The 18866-nt window shown below is 39.7% G+C and overlaps 1 protein-coding gene across 3 annotated transcripts in view; it reads left to right on the top strand.

The window, feature by feature from the left end:
• Positions 1 to 15908, top strand: part of DDC (dopa decarboxylase) — a 72220-nt gene extending 56312 nt beyond the window's left edge. For all 3 annotated transcript variants that reach the window (XM_040548513.1, XM_040548512.1, XM_040548514.1), the window contains 4 exons: positions 3863 to 3882; positions 4619 to 4717; positions 10408 to 10509; positions 14631 to 15908. In XM_040548513.1, coding sequence (XP_040404447.1) covers positions 3863 to 3882; positions 4619 to 4717; positions 10408 to 10509; positions 14631 to 14846 — 437 coding nt within the window. In that variant the 3' untranslated portion in view covers positions 14847 to 15908. The remainder of the gene's footprint in view (positions 1 to 3862; positions 3883 to 4618; positions 4718 to 10407; positions 10510 to 14630) is intronic.
• Positions 15909 to 18866: the final 2958 nt, after the last annotated feature.

Genomic DNA, 18866 nt, shown 5'->3' with positions numbered 1-18866 from the left:
TTTTACCAGAATGATTTCATAATCTGATTTGGTTTTAGATTTTCTAAAGTCTTTGACCTTTTCTCTTAGCTATGCATGCAAGCTCTGATTCATATTTTCAAATATCCATGTCATGAGCAAACATTCCCTAAAACTGCAGAGACGGGGTGAGCTGTGTTTGGTATCTGTGCTCTGTTTCGGGTGATAGCTATCTGGGTTGTTATCCTGTTGCACTCACGCTCTTAAATCGATTGTAGCAGGGAGGTAAGTGCAGGCTATCAGTCTTGTACAAAACGCACACAAAAGCAGTTCCTAAAATGCTCACAAAGAACTTACAGACCTTGGGCCCAGTACACAGCTCCTTAATGGATTAGTGTTGCTCCTTGCACATACCTAGCGACTGCAAAGTGGCATTTGCCATCCAGAAGGCTGGTTTTGCACGTGTAGCTCATACCTGGTTAATTGTGAAGACGGTCACAGCAGTGCAATGTCAACATGTGGTGCAAGTTCCTTCATAACTTTCTCACAAGGGTGTATCACCTCAAGGGTGCATGTCCTTATTTGCCATATCTCATACTGTTCCTGGAATGGGTGATGCTGATCTTGTGTTGTGGTTTAACCCCGCCGGTAGCTAAGCACCACACAGCCGCTTGCTCACCTTCTGCCCTCCCTCTCTGGGATGGGGGAGAGAATCAGGGAAATGAAGCCTGTGGGTTGAGATAGAGACAGTTTATTAGGACAGGAAAGAAAATAAATAATAATAATAATGATAATGGTACTGCTACTAATAATGTGTACGAAACAAGTGATGCACAATGCAATTGCTCACCACCCACTGACCGATGCCCAGCCTACCCCCGAGCAGCCGGCCCCCCACCCCGGCTAGCCACCCCTATATATTGTTCAGCATGACGTCAGATGGTATGGAATACCCCTTTGGCCAGTTTGGGTCAGCTGTCCTGGGTCTGTCCCCTCCCAGCTCCTGCTGCATCCCTAGCCTGCTCGCTAGCAGGACAGAGAGAGGCTGAAAAGTCCTTGGCTTAGCGTAAGCGCTGCTCTGCAACAATTAAAACATCAGCATGTTATCAGCGCTCTTCTCATCCTAATCCAAAACACAGCACTCTACCAGCTACTAAGAGGAAAATTGACTCTATCCTAGCTGAAACAAGGACAGTGTTCAAAAGTGTATCCTGAGTATGCTTCTCTCTGTTGTGGCTACGAACTCCTTGGCATTTGAATTAATATAATCCAGAATACCACCATTCACTAAAAAGCACTAGGAAAAATTGATTTTTGTGCCTCAGCTGCCAGAGACTTCAGATTTTATTCCTTTTTCTACATTTCCAAGCAATGCAGATATAGAACAGGGCAGTAAACAGGAAAATGCAGTACCTCTGAAGCTGAGGTTCATCAACCAAAGGCTAGAATTGTTAAGAAAAAAAATATGTACTTTTTTTTTTCCTTTTAAAATGTAAAATGAAAATTATTGCAAGTATACTTGTGTCACTAGCTTTTAATTAATGTAGATGAAAAATATTTCTCTTGAGGAGAAAAAATCCACAGTTAACTAAAGCGAAAATACATTCTTGTGACAATTGGCAGTGCTGATAGAAGAATCTTAGGACTTCCCAGGTTAAATGACACCAAAAGGAGATTAAACCTTTCTTAAAACTAGGTGATTTCAGTGAGGCCACTTAGCTGGCCTGAAAACTTTATCTCCCCAGCTGATTAAAAAGTTGTTCAGTCTTTGCATTGCCTTCACTAGCCATGATGGCATGCAATTAGATCTGGGCGTAATAATACCATATAGATCAGCTGATTATTGGCAATGTAGTGAATATTTATTATGTTCTATTCCCATTTGCTGACAGTTTTCCAAAGAGCTGGACAACTTTTCAAACGCACATTCCTCTAGTTGAACTGTTCAATCCCATCCACACGTATACCTTCAATAAAAATGGCCAGATTTGCAAAGGTGCTAGGTTGTCACAGTCACCCTAGATCCCTGTGTGATTTATGGGATGTCAGCACTACTGGAAATACGACTTGTCTAATGGAGGGTCTTATTTTGTGAGTAAGTCTCAAGTCTGAGAATTCCCATCGTGGTTTACAAGGCAAATGAAGTAGCATTTTTGAATTCACTCATCTCTCACTCAAGAATTTAAATGAGCGGAAAAATATATCTATCTGTGAGCAATTACTCTTAATAACCATATGGCAATTATGTGTGCCCCCAAGGGGAAAGTCTTTATTTTGTCATTAATTATAATTTTATGTGATTTGCATCATCGCTCCAGGAAGATTATCCTGGCTTGCCTGGCAACCCAGGATATAGGTCAAATCCTAATGGCAGCGTTAGAAGAATGCAGCTCTATACGCTATTGTTAATGCCACATATACTCCCACAATGCAATTCATCCTGGTTAAATACAGATGTAAGACTAAGGCTTGTAATCAAGGACTAATCATTGATTGCATTCTGCTTCACAGCTTGTGAAAGGCGTTGTTGTGGATCATTAGACACAGCCCCTTACAGGAGCGTAGGATTATTTATCTATCACCAGTTGCTTTCCTCTCTTTGCTACCAGCCTTGCCGCTATCAAATACAAATGGCTGCGACAATGCAGACCATGAATGTTATCAAATCACCTTGTTACTGAGACGAAACAACCATGTTCACTTCCTGATGTCCAGGAACAGGTTAATGATTGTTGCTTTTTTTTTTTTTTTTTTTTTCCTCCCTAGAAAATAACCTTGGAACAGGTTAGAGAGCCAAATGGCTATATGTTGCAGGGAGGAAGGATCCTATGTTTTGGCTGCGTGCATGTGAGAGTGTTGGCAAGAGACTTTGTAGCACAGGAAATGGAGTCTTTTTTTTTCTTTAAACTCCCAGGAAGGCTGGGAATCAGAAAAATGACGTAGGCTGGTCAATTCACGAGCTACAGTTCTATTTAGTACCTGGTGGCTCATAATGCTAAGAGCACTTAGCACTTTTCCATGGAATTTAAGTGCATACTTCCTCATGAAGCTTATATTCCACTGCAGGATAAGAAAGCTAAGCAGATGCTTCCATGTGTTCCTAAAGAGGTGCTTTAAGATTTTAGGTCAGTTTAGTTTTTGTCTTTGGCTTACCACAAGTAATCCAGCTTTATATTACAGTTTTCTTTACTGTGAAATCAGCCTAATTACCCGATTCAAAGAAAAGGTAGAGGCATCTTGACACTGTGTGCTCATATAAAAGATATCAAATAATGCCCTCTACTTGCCTCCCTGCACTGAACTGTTTTGTGGCTTGGTCAAACAGTGTAAGGGCTTTTCACCACATCAAATAAAAAGCCGTAACAATGCAGAACATTATTCACCAAACAGGAAGAGCTCATTTCTGAGTCAAATTTTCCAGTCACTCATTAGACATGCTTAAAAATCAGCAGCAAATACATGAATGGGTACAAAAGCTAGTTAGAAACAGATTGTTTTGAGAAATGTCAGTTCATCAAGTGGTGGCATTTCGCAGCAGAGGATGAGTGTTGAAATGAGTTCGGGGATTCTGCAAACCAAAATTAATAAAAGCCATCTTAGGTACTGCTTCTTTTCCATACAAGAGGAAAATAAATGTAGTATTTAGTCTGTGATGGGATCTGAAGTATAACAGAAAGGAAAATTATTTCTTCTAAAAATTGTGCTCTACAGAAAACTGTTTGTTAGTGGTATATCCTGGCTAGCTAAGGAGTGAAACATATTCGCTGTTGAAAATGGTGATGCTGAAGTTTGTAGCAAACAGGCAGGATAGCTAAAATACGGCTTTCTCAATAGCATTAGAATATGATTGTAGGTTTTGGCTGTTATGATAAAGCAACATGAACATTTTTTCTTTAACTTTCAGGCCTTGTAACAGATTACCGGGTAAGTACAACATCGATATAATCGTTAATATTACTACTTTTATACACTGATATTTCCAGGGATTTTATTTTCCATTACTTTCATAAACTTCAAAACCTTACCTTTCTTTCCGTGATGGATGCAGCTTACTAAATTTTTAACATTACTCAAGCTGAAACTTTAAACTCTGTTTTTTTTTTTTTTTTTTTTTTTTGGGGGGGGGGGAAATGTTTAAAGGCAGGATGAGTCTTGCATAAGTAATATTTTAAGATTTAAGCAGTAGAAAGTAATTTCCTAAAGATCGTTTTTCTTAAAATAGTTAATAATATATACTTCTAAAAATGTATGTTTTAACTTCGACAATATAAACATTTTTGTTTTGAAATGGAAAATGGGCCAATCATAATAGATGCTGGCCCCACAACTGTACATAAGCCAATGTACGATACTCATTTTTCCAAAACCTTTGAGGAGAATTTGGGATGCAAAAAGACAATTTGGTTTGCCTTGTGACCTTTCCATTCTGACACCAACCTTCTTTTCCACTTTTCATTTGAAAAACTTGAGTATGAAGAGTCGTATCAGAGCATTAGCCAAAAATAGACATTTTTGTTATTATTTGGCCCACCTCTAGCTATGGCCTCTAGGATCTGGAAATGTGTTATGCTTATAAGTCGCTGCAGCACATACAATTTCTGCAGTATCACTGCAAAGCTGACTTCTAACATGGGTGCTCTGCCTTCTCTCCGGCTTGCAGCACTGGCAGATCCCCCTGGGGAGGAGGTTCCGCTCCCTGAAGCTCTGGTTCGTGCTGAGGATGTATGGGGTCACGGGACTGCAGGAGCACATCCGCAAGGTAACACGGATTTGCTTTCTCGGGTAGTCTGCGGTGGGATGGTAAGGGAAAATGAGCTTTACTTACCCCCATCCATTGCCCACAGCTTCTGCACACATTAGAAAGCAAAGGCGACGGCCTTCAGAAAGCTCGTGTCGATAGGAGTACTGCTTTTTGCCCCATGTCGTGTCATGATTTCATATCATGGCAGGATCTCAGCTGTCATCCATTTTGTATTAATCTTTAGAGAAGACAAGCGTAGGAATTTGGAATTTATACAATGCAGGACTGTAGCTCCCTCTCAAATTAAGCCAGAGTGCATTAATTTTTTAATTTTAATTTTTATTTTTTTTCCGGGAGAAAAACCATGAAGCATTCATTATCTCTTTATTTCCCTAATGCACATGCATCGATAGCATGTTTAGATTATGATTAATGTTGTTGGGCTACATTTATGATACAATACCTTATTGTCCACCTACCCTTGTAGCAATAATTTCTGCTGGGTCTCTGTTTCCTGTTTAAAATACACATTTTTTAAAAAACAATGTGTACAATTTACAGTTTGTTAACATTGCTGTGAGTAAGCACTAAGTTTATTCTTAATGTAAAAAAGATGGGTTATTTAATCACTAAAAAACACACCTGGCAGCAGTCTAAATGATATATATATACTTCCTCTGTAGCAGTAAAATCAAATTCAAGCATGCCTTTCCTTTTTATGAAGTTTAGGGAAACTTATAATGAGGGGAGCTCCATGACTTCGCTCTAAATATTTACAAAAATATCCATTAGCTTAGACTCTGGTCTAGTATACCAAACCCTCTGCAGGCATGCATTCCTTTCTGTTGTGGTACTAAACAGATGAAGGCCTAAGAAGGGCTTCTTCTGCCATTGTAAAACAGCTGCATGAATAAATCTCTTCCAGTTGGGAAAGGTTCTGGGGTGGAGGAGGGTACCCTTTTTGCTTCTCATTTTTATCACAATATTTTTTGACCAACTCTACAGGGTTTTATATTATATTTTTAGTTTTAATAAGGCTCTCAGAAGCAAATTTTGAGAACAATGGCAATCCTTATGCTTTATTATCCTTATGGCAATTTGATACATGCCCTTCCAATAAAAAAAATGATGCATGGTTTGTTACTGCTTTACTAGACTGCCATTACAGTTTCTAGAGCTTTGCTCTCTCAGGTTAGATTTCTGGAGACGACAGTTATTTCAGTATGATGCCAAGGTTTTAAGTAGGACTAAATCCCTCACTGGGAAAATAGAGGCTTGGAAGCCCCATGTTGATGACATGGCCTTTCTCAGGCAGGTTTCCACAATTCAGTATTCACGTTCAACAAGATGCTTTGCAGTTCTCTCATTCCCTGTCTCCCAGACATTTCCCTGGCTGTCCAGCCAAAAAGTGCTTGTCTTCCCATTATCATAGCTGGTTTTGTATTTTCTATGACAACACAGTTTGGTAAGGCAAAGCAAATCAATCCTTTCCTAAAGATATTGACTCTAAAGTTGGAACCCTCTTATGTTCCCTTATTTGCAAAGATAATTCGGAAAACTAGATTTCCAAGGCCTCCTTGAATTGTGTGTGTGTTTAATAGTTCATTAAAGACTAAAGTGGTCCCCGGTACACAGAGGAAAAAAAGTTATGACCTTATGTTTGCAACTTTGGAAAAATATTAAGGGTAATTAAGTGCAGAATTTGAGTCACTGTATAATTACAGAATCACAGAATCATACAGGTTGGAAAAGACCTCCAAGATCATCTGGTCCAACCATCCCCCTACCACCACTATCACCCACTAAACCATGTCCCTAAGCACCAGGTCCAACCTTTTCTTAAACACCCCCAGGGGCAGTGACACCACCACCTCCCTGGGCAACCCGTTCCAATGCCCGACTGATCCGCCAAACTGGAACCATTAAGTTAGTTCCTCCTCACCCCCTGCCCGGATAAGTACTGATTAAATTCAGTGGGCTTCAAACCTGTTTCAAAACAAACAAACAAACATTTCTACCTCTTTCAGTTCAAAGTTTGTTCTTTTTTTTTTCTTTTTTTCTTTTAGTAGTAACGTTTAGAAAAAAAAAAAGTTGTTTATTATGTTGCAACCTTTAAGGTCTGCATCAAAATGACCAGATAACCACCACAGCTTGGTATTTGCTTGTACTGAGACAGGCATTTAGGAACCAAAATATTCCTAGGAGATGAGAATGAGTGACTTTGATTTAGACATAGTAACTTTTTTGTTTTCCAAACCTTCCAGTTATGCACTTTCTTCCCACACAACATGTAATATTAACCTATTGCAAAGTATAGGTTTTAGAGCAGTGGTAAAGGGGAGGGCGGTCATCTCAGAAGGTTGTGGGGAGAGAAAAATACAAATTTTGGAGGTAAGTCCCAAAGCTGTGGAGGAGATGTACAAAGAGGGCAAAAGCAACAACAGTCCTCTGGACTGATTCCAAACAGTCAGTATAAATGTGAAACCCCCAAAGCCCATTTGTAAATGGCACATTTGTAAACTGCTTGGCCAAGTATTATTCCTTTGTCCTTTTAAGTCATCTCAAAGAGCTCAGAAGTCATCTGAGAAATTTAGAGGTTAATGCTTTTGTAGGTAATCCCCAGGAACATTCTGAGTCAGTTAAATCCTGTGGAGGTCCAGAAGAAATCAGTGTACCACATTCTCCCTTTCTCACCAACAAAAATGAATTCTATTAACAATTAACAGCTGAGATCAAGAAACTGGAACTGTATAAACAACAGTCCCAGAGATAGCACTGCAGCTGGGCAGTGGCATTGTCTGAGTGGCTGTTTAGAGGACGCTTTTTGCAGCATCTTCGTTCATTCTAGTGAGATGTGAGCTAAAGCAGGCAGAAAGGTGAAATCTGTAGGAAGAAAAGTATGAAGTGATCAAGGCTGTGCAAGTATGTGTACTTGCATATACACATTATTGCATTCTGATGCTTTTGAGAAACTCCCTTGTATCAAAAACTCTTTTAGTTCTGGAAGGAGTTGCCCTACTATTCCATTCTCAACTGAAACATTTAAATGCAAGAGCCCATATCTGTATATGTCCTTCTATTTTTCTGTATATGAACACATATACATACTTAAATACAGATTTTTTTAAATAAGAACCACATCTTAACGCCTCACAAGTGCACTGCTCCCATGAGTAAGACATTTCCCCTAATCCTGAATAATCACATTACTTAGATCCCCTTCTTTTTTGCTTTCTCACTGCAAAAGGGCAATGGTTATTTACCTGAGATAGAGGGACATAAAAATCCCTTGCCGTACCCATGCCCAGAGAGGGGTTACAGCTCTTTGAGTCGAGAGAGGCAGGTGTGATGCCTAAAAGCCCTTTGACTTCACAGAGTTTGAACTTCCAGGCTTAATAACGTTTAACTTTATTGGATTTATTTATGTTTGGTTGCAACAATCTTTGTAAAAGCAATTCAGGATATTAGCTTACGGTTCAAAGATGCAGGGCCTTGGGTCACTGTGCTAAGCAAAGCTAGGGGGGGAAAGCAAAGCAAGTGAAACTTGTTAGTTCCTACTTTCTCTACTTCTCAGTCCTGCCTGTAAAAATCTAAAACACTTGGTGCCCCCCGGTGGCTTTTCAAATTATTGCTACTTGATAAGGCTTGCTACGAAAAAAATGACTTGCATCCATATAGAATGCTTCCAGCATTTTAATTTGTGTTTTACTGAATACGCTATATTTTTCCTTGCTTTTATTTCTTTCAAATCCTTTAGTGCAAAAAATTGGAAATACTTGGTATAGAAAGTGTACAGCAAGTGTCTGTAGTTTTCTTGTACAAACTACTTGCAGTAAGCCAATTCTCAAATTTTTGCTTTATTCAGTTCTCACCCAGGTAAATTTTGATTAATTTCTGTTGGTGATTACATTTGGTTGAACAGTTGTGGAAATCTATTGTTATTGAATGTCTCACTGAAAGTCATTCATCTCACTGAACAGGATTTTTTTTATGGCCTTGACTTCCAAGACCTGGTGTGTGCATTGTGAAATTTTGCTGAGCTGTGTAAAAGACATAACTTGTTTGATGCTATGGAAATGAGGGCTGGAGGAGGTAGCAGAAGACTGTTACAACCTGCATGTATATTTCACATAAGTTTCCCATACACTTATGCATACAAATATATGTATGTATACACATACTTCTGCTCAAATTTCATAGTTTTAAGCCCATGCTATTTATAGTAACAGAATATTCAAATGGTTTGGAAAGAATTGGGCATTTTATTGTTCTTATTCCTGACTCAAAGAGCTTTCAGTCTAATTTTAGAGGGAGGTGATAAATAAATGTCACAAACAGCAGAGAGGAAGTGGTAACGAGAGCAAGATTGGCTGGTTACAAAGAGTATGCCCAGTAGGAATGTCTTGAATCAATGTACAATTCCATATAAACAATGTTTTCCTATTTTAGGAAATAAACAAACATCAGAAAGCTATGATTAAGATTGCAAAATGTGTTGGTTTTCTTTCTTTCTTTTTTTTTTTCCTTTCCTTTTATTTTTTTCCCTTTCCTTTTATTTTTTTCCCCTGTAATTTTTGTTCTGCTTTCTTCTTGCCTTTTGGAAGAAGTTCCTGTGAGATGAAATATTTCACATCTAACCTTGGCCCAAAGTGTTTTATATTTGTTGGTATCTTTCCTTGAACTTGTAAGAAAGCAAAGTGGAACAGAAGGAACAGACATGGGGTCTGTTCATTTTAGTAAAATTGTTTGCAATCGTAAATGCATAAAAGTGATGATAATTTTTGATGTAGACTGGGTACTGCACAAACTGTAATTTTAATATCCAGTTGTCTTTTTCTTTAGGGTAGCGAGCACTAAATTGGTGATAACCAGTAAAGGGGGACTGACTAAGGTACTGCAGGTACCTGATGTGGATATCAGTTCTTTTTTCCAAGCACTTTGGTATTTATTTTCTGTTTGGGAGAAAGCAAAATGTGGTATATGTATACAAACATCACTGACTGATGTTCCTCACAGGTTGTTAGTATGCCTGTTGGTATTTTCCCTATTTGATTTTGGAAGAGCATTGGTTTCCTATGCCTTGATATAACTGTTCTGGGTTTATATCCAATGTATTTTTTTTCCCCAGTAACTCTTAAATAGGCTGGCTGAGGTATGCTGTCCATTTTCTTGATTTTACTGCCATCACTTTTCTTTTCAACTGGTCCCGAGTGCCCAGGCCAGAAGAGTGAGCAAGTTATCCACCTCACAGTATTCTCATGTTACGTGAACTATTCCAAGCAGCGTCTCCGTGCATCTTGTTTTCCACTGGACTTGTGATCATTTTCTCTATATGAATCTGTGCATCTCCCCTTTTCCCCACAGTCTCCCTTCAGCTAGTCTCAACGAAAACTGAGAATGGTAGAAAACCTAAAGAAGAATTATTACAATTATTTAATATTAATATGGTATCGTGAAAGTTACAAAACTGTGCCAAAATGTTTCACTAAGAAACAGACCAGTGCTGCCAAAGATAGACTGAGCAGCCAATATGGTAACTGGTCAGTATGGTCTCTGAAAGTCATAAACGGGCTGTAAGTTAACATAAACAGATGGCAACATGTGAATATTATCACATATCAGAGGAGGGAACCAAGAAAAGAGATTAAGGAGCAAATCTTTGAATAAACCAAATTTATACAATATAGATGCTATCTTTCTCTTCGCAGCACGTCAGGCTGTCACATCAGTTTGAACATTTAGTCCTTCAGGATGAAAGATTTGAGATCTGTGCTGAGGTTGTCTTGGGACTAGTCTGTTTTCGGCTGAAGGTAAGGCAGCTAAGGCTTTCTACTTCCTCTGTCATGTTTTATAGCAACACAATAACTTGCAGTAGAATATAGTATTTGTAGTTAATATTCTTAATTATTTTTAAGGAGAGTAAGGGGAATTTATGTAGATCAAAGTGGATTAAAAAAAGACACTTAAGACACTTTTTTTAGAATTAAATCAAGTCCTTATGAGAAATTCATACATATTAGGGTATGGAAGAATATAGTCAAGAATATAGGGAAACAAATGGTCTTAGTCTACCCAGAAATTCAAAATGGCTGTTATAGTCTATGCTTAATGGTCTTTGATTAACATGGTCGTTTAAATATATTTCTCTAGACATCTATTAAAGATGCACGTATGCATAGTAAATGTTTCCTGTTGAGTTAATTTTATATGTGTGAATATTAAATATACAACTTTTTATTTATATACAATATCTATCATGGATGAAGATTAGAATACTAATGGATATTTTGTTCTTTAAAGAAAACATTTTCATTTATAAAATCCCACAGTTAGACTGGGCAAATTGGAGCAAGATATGAGAAGGAAAAGGTTGCATGCATGAGAGGCCAGCTTCCCGAATGCCCTTGGTACTGATCCCCCCCCACTTTATTTTTTCCTGGACATGACTCTTGCCCCTCTTTGCCTTTCATTACCCAAAATCTCAGTATGTGCCAAGTTCATCAATGTAGAGAGAGACCTTGCCAAACAGAAACTAGAAAACTCACTCTGCTCTCAGAACAGGAGTGGGTGGGAAGGTTGACTTGTTTAATCACACACTGAAAGGAGATCAATGGCTTGTTTTAGGTAAGGAACTTGTTTAGTAAAGGAGCTTGCAGCTAAAGCCTCTGTAAAAGGCTGCATTATGAGAACAGAATCTGAACACCAAGCAATAATGAAAACGGCACTGGTGTTTTCTAGTCCACATGATACCTCACTGAACTTCGGGCTTTCCTGAAGGCTCAGAAGCACATCTTGGCTCCTTCTGGGTAGCGTGGTATTAACTACATTTGACAAATTCTTTTCTCAGTCATTCATTTGCCCCAGTTACTTGAGTTTGATGCAACTGTCTGAAGGATCTAACAAATCTTTAAGAATAAGTTAATGGTAAATTCATCTGGAATAGGAAAGTTTGAATTTGTGGTGTTTAAAATAAAAGAAAAAAAATGATCTGCTGCTAGGGGATCAGACAGATTATGTAACGGGGGGTTGTTCCAGTAAGTGGAAACGTGAATATATTTTTCTTTCCTAATGAAAACTTTTACAAGATTTTGAGGAATAGGTTCTGTGGCCTTTACTGCTCAATACCAAGATGCGGGTTGTAGTCTGCTCTCTGACTAGGACAAGCAAACACCGGTTTTGCAGATCCAGAGACAGCTGTTACTCAGTGCTCTACATTTAGTTTAAAGAAACAGAGCTTAGCAACACAGAATTGTCACTTTTGATCAGACCAGTGGTTCAGCTACATCTGGTCTCCTGTCCCTGATGCTCCAGGGGAAGAAATCAGATTCACAGGGAAAGACGTTTACACAAGATGAGATAAATACTGGATATCTAGCTCATAAACCTTTGGGCAAGTTGTAGAATAAAGGCATTATTCTTCTGAAAACCAATCTTGAAACAGGAGTGTTTTCATCACTTGCCTTCCCTGTCCAAAAAAACACCAAAACAAAAACAAACGACAACAACAAAAAAAACCACACCCCAAGCTAACAAGCTTTTGAATGAAGAGTTTTTTCCAGTTATTTTTGCAACTTTATTTTCTATTAAAATAATTCTTCAAATCTTCTGGTGGTTTCTGTACTTGGTATTAAAATGCACCATGGAAGCAGGATACTTGTAACTTTTATGTAACTTACTGGAACAACCCCACGTTACAGTAGGACTGAAGGACAGGGGACTGACCCTGTAATGCTTTGAGCTGTAAAAATAGCAATATTTTTCCTTCCGTTGTTCTTGAGAAATCTTTTTATTTTTTAGCTGTAACTTTTAATGTTTTGCCTTTCATGCTGTTGAGCAGATGGACTAATAGTCTATGACTTTCATATTATAACTATTTCATCAAATGTCAGAGAAGGAATCCAAGTATCACACCAAAGGGTTAATTTTTGGCCTCCTTGTCATGTCTGCAGATAAATACAAGTCAAGCTAGTCATTTCTCCAAGGGGGTGAGAATACGGGCTTATTAAAACTGACAGACTCAATCAGAGCTGGCTGCTGGCTTCTCAAAGCTCTCGGAGAGGACTTGTCACTGCTAACTTCAATTTGATGTGACACCTGAGTGTCAGAGCAGCCCCTAGGTGCATCTGAGAAAGCAGAATAGAAGAAAGGCACACAAACCTTTCTCCTTCCTCCCCTTACCCCTAACAAGGGCATTAACATATTGTAACTGCTTGTGTTGCCTTGAAGTTGGTGCTGTGCATTTCGTATTAACAATGAGGATCAACATTTTCCTGATGGATTACCTTCAGTAAGGCAGCAGTACATCATTCTCACCAGTGATGCTGACTTGGGTTCGCCTCTACTTGTAAGGGGATCCAAAAGCACGGAAAGAAATCATTTTGTCCTTAGTGCCAATGGGAAACCGTGTCTCCCTTGTGCTTTGTTTCCTTTAGGAGAAGGCTAAGAAGGCACACCTTGACTGTGTAGATTTGAGATAACCTGACTACTAATAAAGATATTTTCAAGAAGACCTATGGCCACTGCTGTACCAAAAGCACTGTTGAGCATGTTATAGGTGGATTTGTCCACTGGTGGCTCTGGTGCTGCAGTGGTCAGTCAGGGAACAGCAGAAGTCCCAGCATCTCTTGCAATGCTGTGTCACCAGCAGTGTAAATAGAAAGAGTAAAGGCCATACAGTAGCTAAGATCCTTCCCCAAAGAGTAAAATCATAGCGCTCAGGATCAACGTGGTGTATCTGACATTGTTATGGCAAGCGGGCCAGTGAATCTGAAGCCATCTATCAGGCTGCTGATATAAAAACTCAGACATACGGATTCCTTTAATTTGGGTAACAAAGACTGCCAAAGGTATGCTGTTAACACTTCATCCTGCGTTGCTAAATATGACAAAAATCCCAAGACCCTGCCATCGTTGTTTTCATTTAAAACAATTTACGGGTGTTTTTGAAAATCTGATGACATCTTTTGTTTTATTCTTAAATGCTGATGGAGGTGAACTAGGAAAACCATTAATGCAACATTAGCTGAACCTGTAAAAGAATCAGTACCCTTCTGTGCAGTCCTGTTTCTTTTAGGATTTGATATTGCAAGCATGCAGCTGCTCTAAAGGAAATTTTTTGTAAACTTTATTTTTTGAAACTTTTTTTTGAAATTTTTTGAAACTGTATTTGAGTACAAGGAGGACTAAGTACACTAGAAGGAGATAAAATTCAATACTGCATGCATGTAGAGTCCCTCTGACTTCTTGCAGGTTATTTAGCATTTATGACTTACTCAGAAGAATGGTTGCTTCCAGTGGGAGGGTCTGTTTGCCACATTTCTAAAATCCCCAAGAAAACACTATGATTCTATGGAGGACACTTCCTATAGAACTTACAGCAAATACTTTTTTAGGGTTTCACTAATAGTGTGAACCAGATTTTGGTTCAGGGATACATTACCTTAACTATTACTTAACTGAGGGTAAGATTTCCATCTTCATATTCCAAAGCCTCTCTAACAGCAGCCATGCCTAAGTGAAGACTGGAAGATTTGTTTTACTAATGTTGGTACAGTTCATTGCAAAACTGCCTCCCACGTCTGTTTGATTAGATCTAAGAAAAGTGTAATGAAATGGTTGCAGTAATGAATGCTTTTATGTGAAGCTACATAGCTCATGACCTTAGGTCATGCAAAAGCAGTCAGCTATCACAAATGCCCCAGTGTGAACACTGCTTCTAAGCCACAGTTAATCCATAAATCTCTTTGTGACTGAAAAACGATCTTTTGAGCCATGATCTTTTTCATAATCCTTTGATGGCAAAGCACTGAGAGATGAGAAAGCGGCTGCATGTTACTGGTGACGCCTTGGCTTGGCTGCTTGGTGGGACTTACATATTCCAGACTTGTTTTTGAAACTCATTGCTGTATCTATTGAACTATGATGATTTCAGGGCTCAAATGAACTAAATAAGGCGCTTCTCAAAAGCATAAACGAGGCCAAGAAGATTCACCTGGTTCCGTGCTACCTGCGAGAGAAGTTTGTGCTACGTTTCGCTATTTGTTCCCGCGTGGTGGAATCCACCCACGTCAAGTTTGCCTGGCAGCACATCTCACGGCTGGCGACTGACCTCCTGCAAACATGGGAGCACGACGACCACCAGCAGTAAAGGTGGCAAAGTAGCAGTGGGGAGGAGGTGATTAGCTGGCTTTCTCTGTGTTGCCAAGCTTTATTTTAGGGGCAGGTGGGAAAGTCGAATTATGAGGGAAAAAAATACAAAACCTGTTGTTTCGTAGCCCAGCTGCAGGAGCAAAACCCTTGCCAGCACGTTGTGTTGTAACCTTGGTGATTCGTTCTCTGCACTGTATTCTTATGTACCGCATTCTCGTCTTGCCTCTTTCCAGGCTGGATGTGGCTGTGGGGGCTCAAGCTGTCATTTCTTACCATTTCTTATCTGTTTGTTATCAAGAGCGTTTATTGAACCAGGCAACTCAAAGGGAAGCGTTATTACTCCCTCTGTCGTCGTCAATAAGCCCCTAGCACACCCACTCCATTCTCTGTAGATGAAACTGTGAGGTGTTATAACCAAATAATTTAATGTTTTTGTGACCTCAGAAAAAAATCCAGGTTGTGAGAAACTCAGTAACTTGGTTATACACTGTTTGCATCCTATCTAAACAGGCAAGTGCAAAGGTAATGATTCGTTATTTTTGGTATTCAATATTTTTGTAACTCCAGTTGGGACTTCAAGACTTCTTTCATTACATAGCCAAATCAGGGGGAGTTGTACATTAAATTGAACGCCCTTATGGCAGGTTCTCTACTCTCTCCTTAAAGGTTTGCTTTTAAGACAGCGATTTCATCATATCTCAGCAAATATTCTATGCTGCTTATTGGTTTTCACTTGAATCATTCAGAATGAGGCCTCTTAAAAGCTCCGTCTTCAGGGTTTTGCCAAAATCCATGTGCTACCTGATGTTCTGTATTTTTAACCAAGTTATTATAAGCAGTAACTACATAAAATAAATAATCTGTAAACTATGTTGTGTGAAATGGAATGGTGATTTCTTTTTCTGGCTACCACTCTGCTTACTTCATTGTGTAATAATGAAATAAGCAACAAAAAAATATTTGACAAAACATGCTGAAAAATGCGATTGCAAAAAAGTTACTCAGATTAGTTAAAAAAAAAGATAAAAATACAACAAAATATAAATTATAAGAACTAAGCCCCCAAATATGCTGTGGTTCCCCCCATCAGTGTTTTTTTTCCATTAACAGTTAAGTATGGAATAAAAAATAATTAACCATTAGAGAAAGTCAAATAATGCTCAACAAACATCACTGGTATATCCTCCAGTCAGTTGCAGGCAGGTACAGTGAAGAGGGGAAACAAAGGTCAGAAACAACATCTGACTTTAAAATTTTGAAAACATATATTCCAGACAGTTACTTCTGGGTAAATAAGAACAAAATAAATAAGTACTCCAAGAAAAATCTGTAGGATTAATTTCTACATTTGCATTTATTTTAATCTTTCCCTTTAACTTGTCATGCTAACTTCTAAAGCATCTTGAGAAACTTGCAAACTTGCTGAGTTTTCTTTCTCCATCCCTTGCAAGCGTACTTCCTGTGTATGGGAAGTTGCATGTAGACCATGAAGCAGGTACTGGGAACAGCTGGTTTGGCGTGCAGTCTACTCCTAGCCACATTTTTTCTCTGCATGTTTTCATCCTGTAAGGATGAGCAGGAACAGCACAAAGCTGCACCAGGGGAGGGTCAGACGGGGCATGAGGAAAAATGTCTTTACCGTGAGGGTGGTCAAACACTGGCACAGGCTTCCTAGAGAGGTGGTTGATGCCCCATGTCTGTCATTGTTCAAGAGATGTTTGGCCAATGCCCTCAATAGGATGATTTAACTTTTGGTTAGCCCTAAGGCGGCCAGGCACTTGGACTTGATCTTTGTAGGTCCCTTCCAGCTGAACCATTCTAAGACCTATTGAATGATATTTCCTCATGGCCAGCACAATACAGAAATCTGAATTTCATAGCTGTTTTTATCTGAAATCTGGGGATGATTTGAATGTGTAATCAATGAAGGCCTTGTTAGCATTCAGTCTCTCATACCCTCTTTTCCCCATGTGATGATTCCTTTGCAGAGTTCTAGTGTTAAGTCATCTGAAAAAAAAAAATTATCTGGGCTATGTAATCAACTCAAGAACAAAACTGTTAAAAGGAACATTTTTGAAAGGAGGACCTTGCTGCTATTTCTGTTCTGTAGCTTTGAAATATATTTGTAAGTGAAATGACTTTTGGTGGCAAACACTGTATGAATAGTTAATATGTGAGCCTGGATTTATTGTGCCTTGTGTTCAAAAGCTTATAGAGCCTGTGCCGATTAATACCGTTTGCTGTTAAAAATAATTACAAAATCTCAGAAATGCACTTTAGTAGAATGTCCACATCTCAAAGAACACAGTGCAGCTGCTAGATGAGGGAAAAAAATAACTTTTCAGTAATCATATAGATTTTTTTTTTTAAACTAGTGGAATGTTAGTACAATGCTCACTCTCTTAATAATGACAGATTATATTTTATTACTGATGGTGAAATACCGAAAAGATGTATTTATGAAAGGTATTGCTAATGTTATATTCTGGACTGCACTGTAGTTCTGCAATTTCTAGTTTCCTCTCGGCTTTACATGTCATATTCTGTTCATGGTTGTTTGCTGTCACCTGTAAGAACACCGTATTTGCTGAGAAGTACTCCTGTTGTGATGTCTTACAACTGTAGTCTGAACCTCAAGATAGATGTACACTTGAACTGCTCAGAGAGTGGAGCAAATGAGAAATTAAATTGGAGAAGCTTGAAGACCATGGTGGAAGGGCAGGCAGCTTAAATAATTATTGATGGATAATACCTAAGTAGCATATGTAGAGTCCATATGACCTAACTGGAAAAATAATCTAATGTTTATTGGTTTTTTTTATTACAATTTGTGAGCTGTACAGTTCCTTTAAAATCTCTATCCAAAGCATATTAAACTGACAAGTAGGTTTTATTAATGGCATTAATAAATGAAAAGAAAATCAAGACTGGTGTCTGTCTTTGCTGTTAACCAAACCTCTCGCATTTTTTTCACGCCAGATATGCTGTAAAGGGTCCAGCCCCTCTCAGATCACTTCAGCATATCGACTTTCAGCGTTAATGATGGCTTTTGCTTGTTCCTTGAACACATTTCTTTGCAAACGGAACATTTTCTCTTCAGTAATGTGCTTTGGAACAATTTGTGGCCTCAGCCAGGGGCCGTGCTGGGCCTTCCATAATGCTCCTCATGGCTGGGTCGTTCATGGCATCCAGTGCCAGCTGTGGCTGGTGGCTTGGGCACATCAGATCGCAGAAAGATGGGGTCCATGCGCCAGGGGAGGTTTAGGTTAGAAATTAGGAGACATTTCTTCTCAGAAAGAGCAGTCAGGCATTGGGATGGGTTGCCCAGGGAAGTGGTGGCGTCACCGCCTCTGGGGGTGTTCAAGGAAAGGTTGGATGTGGTGCTTACAGACATGGTTTAGTGGGTGACATTGGTGATAGGGGGATGGTTGGACCAGATGATCGTGGAGGTCTTTTCCAACCCTAATGATTCTGTGATGATTCTGTGGTTCATTTCGCTAGCACTGCCTGCCTGCAGGCTTCTTCGCTCCCCACCAACACTCGGGTAATGTCTGCCCGCGTGCAACCCCAGGGAAATCAGCCGAGCACACCTTGGGGAGGCCGCGTTTGTTACAAACCACAAGTTTTGGCACAGTTCGGTCTAACACGATGTCTTGCAGCTGCCCGCGCTAATGGCGTTAACGGACTTGGTGTGCAACAAGACACAGTAACCGCACGACGTGTTCCTCACAGGAACTTAAACGTGCACCCGCACGGAAGGGCACACACTCCTCTCAGAGGTGAGACTGCAGCGCAGGCTGCTAATTACGCCTCTATCGCTGCGCTAATTCGCCCGCAGGCGGCCGGACACACCCGTCGGAGCACACCCCTCCCCCGCCCCCCGCCGGGCTCCCTCCCCTCAGCCGCGCCGCCCTCCCCAGCCCGCCCTTTCTTCGGAGCCTTCCCCCTCCCGCCCGGCCCCTCCGACGACCGTCTGCGTCACCGGCGTCCCGCTATCCGATTGGCGGGCGGAGGGAGA

The sequence above is a fragment of the Cygnus olor genome, chromosome 2 (assembly GCF_009769625.2).
Source record: "Cygnus olor isolate bCygOlo1 chromosome 2, bCygOlo1.pri.v2, whole genome shotgun sequence".
Lineage (NCBI taxonomy): Eukaryota > Metazoa > Chordata > Aves > Anseriformes > Anatidae > Cygnus > Cygnus olor.
Note: the sequence above shows the minus strand (reverse complement) of the source record. Positions and strands in the feature narration are given on the sequence as shown.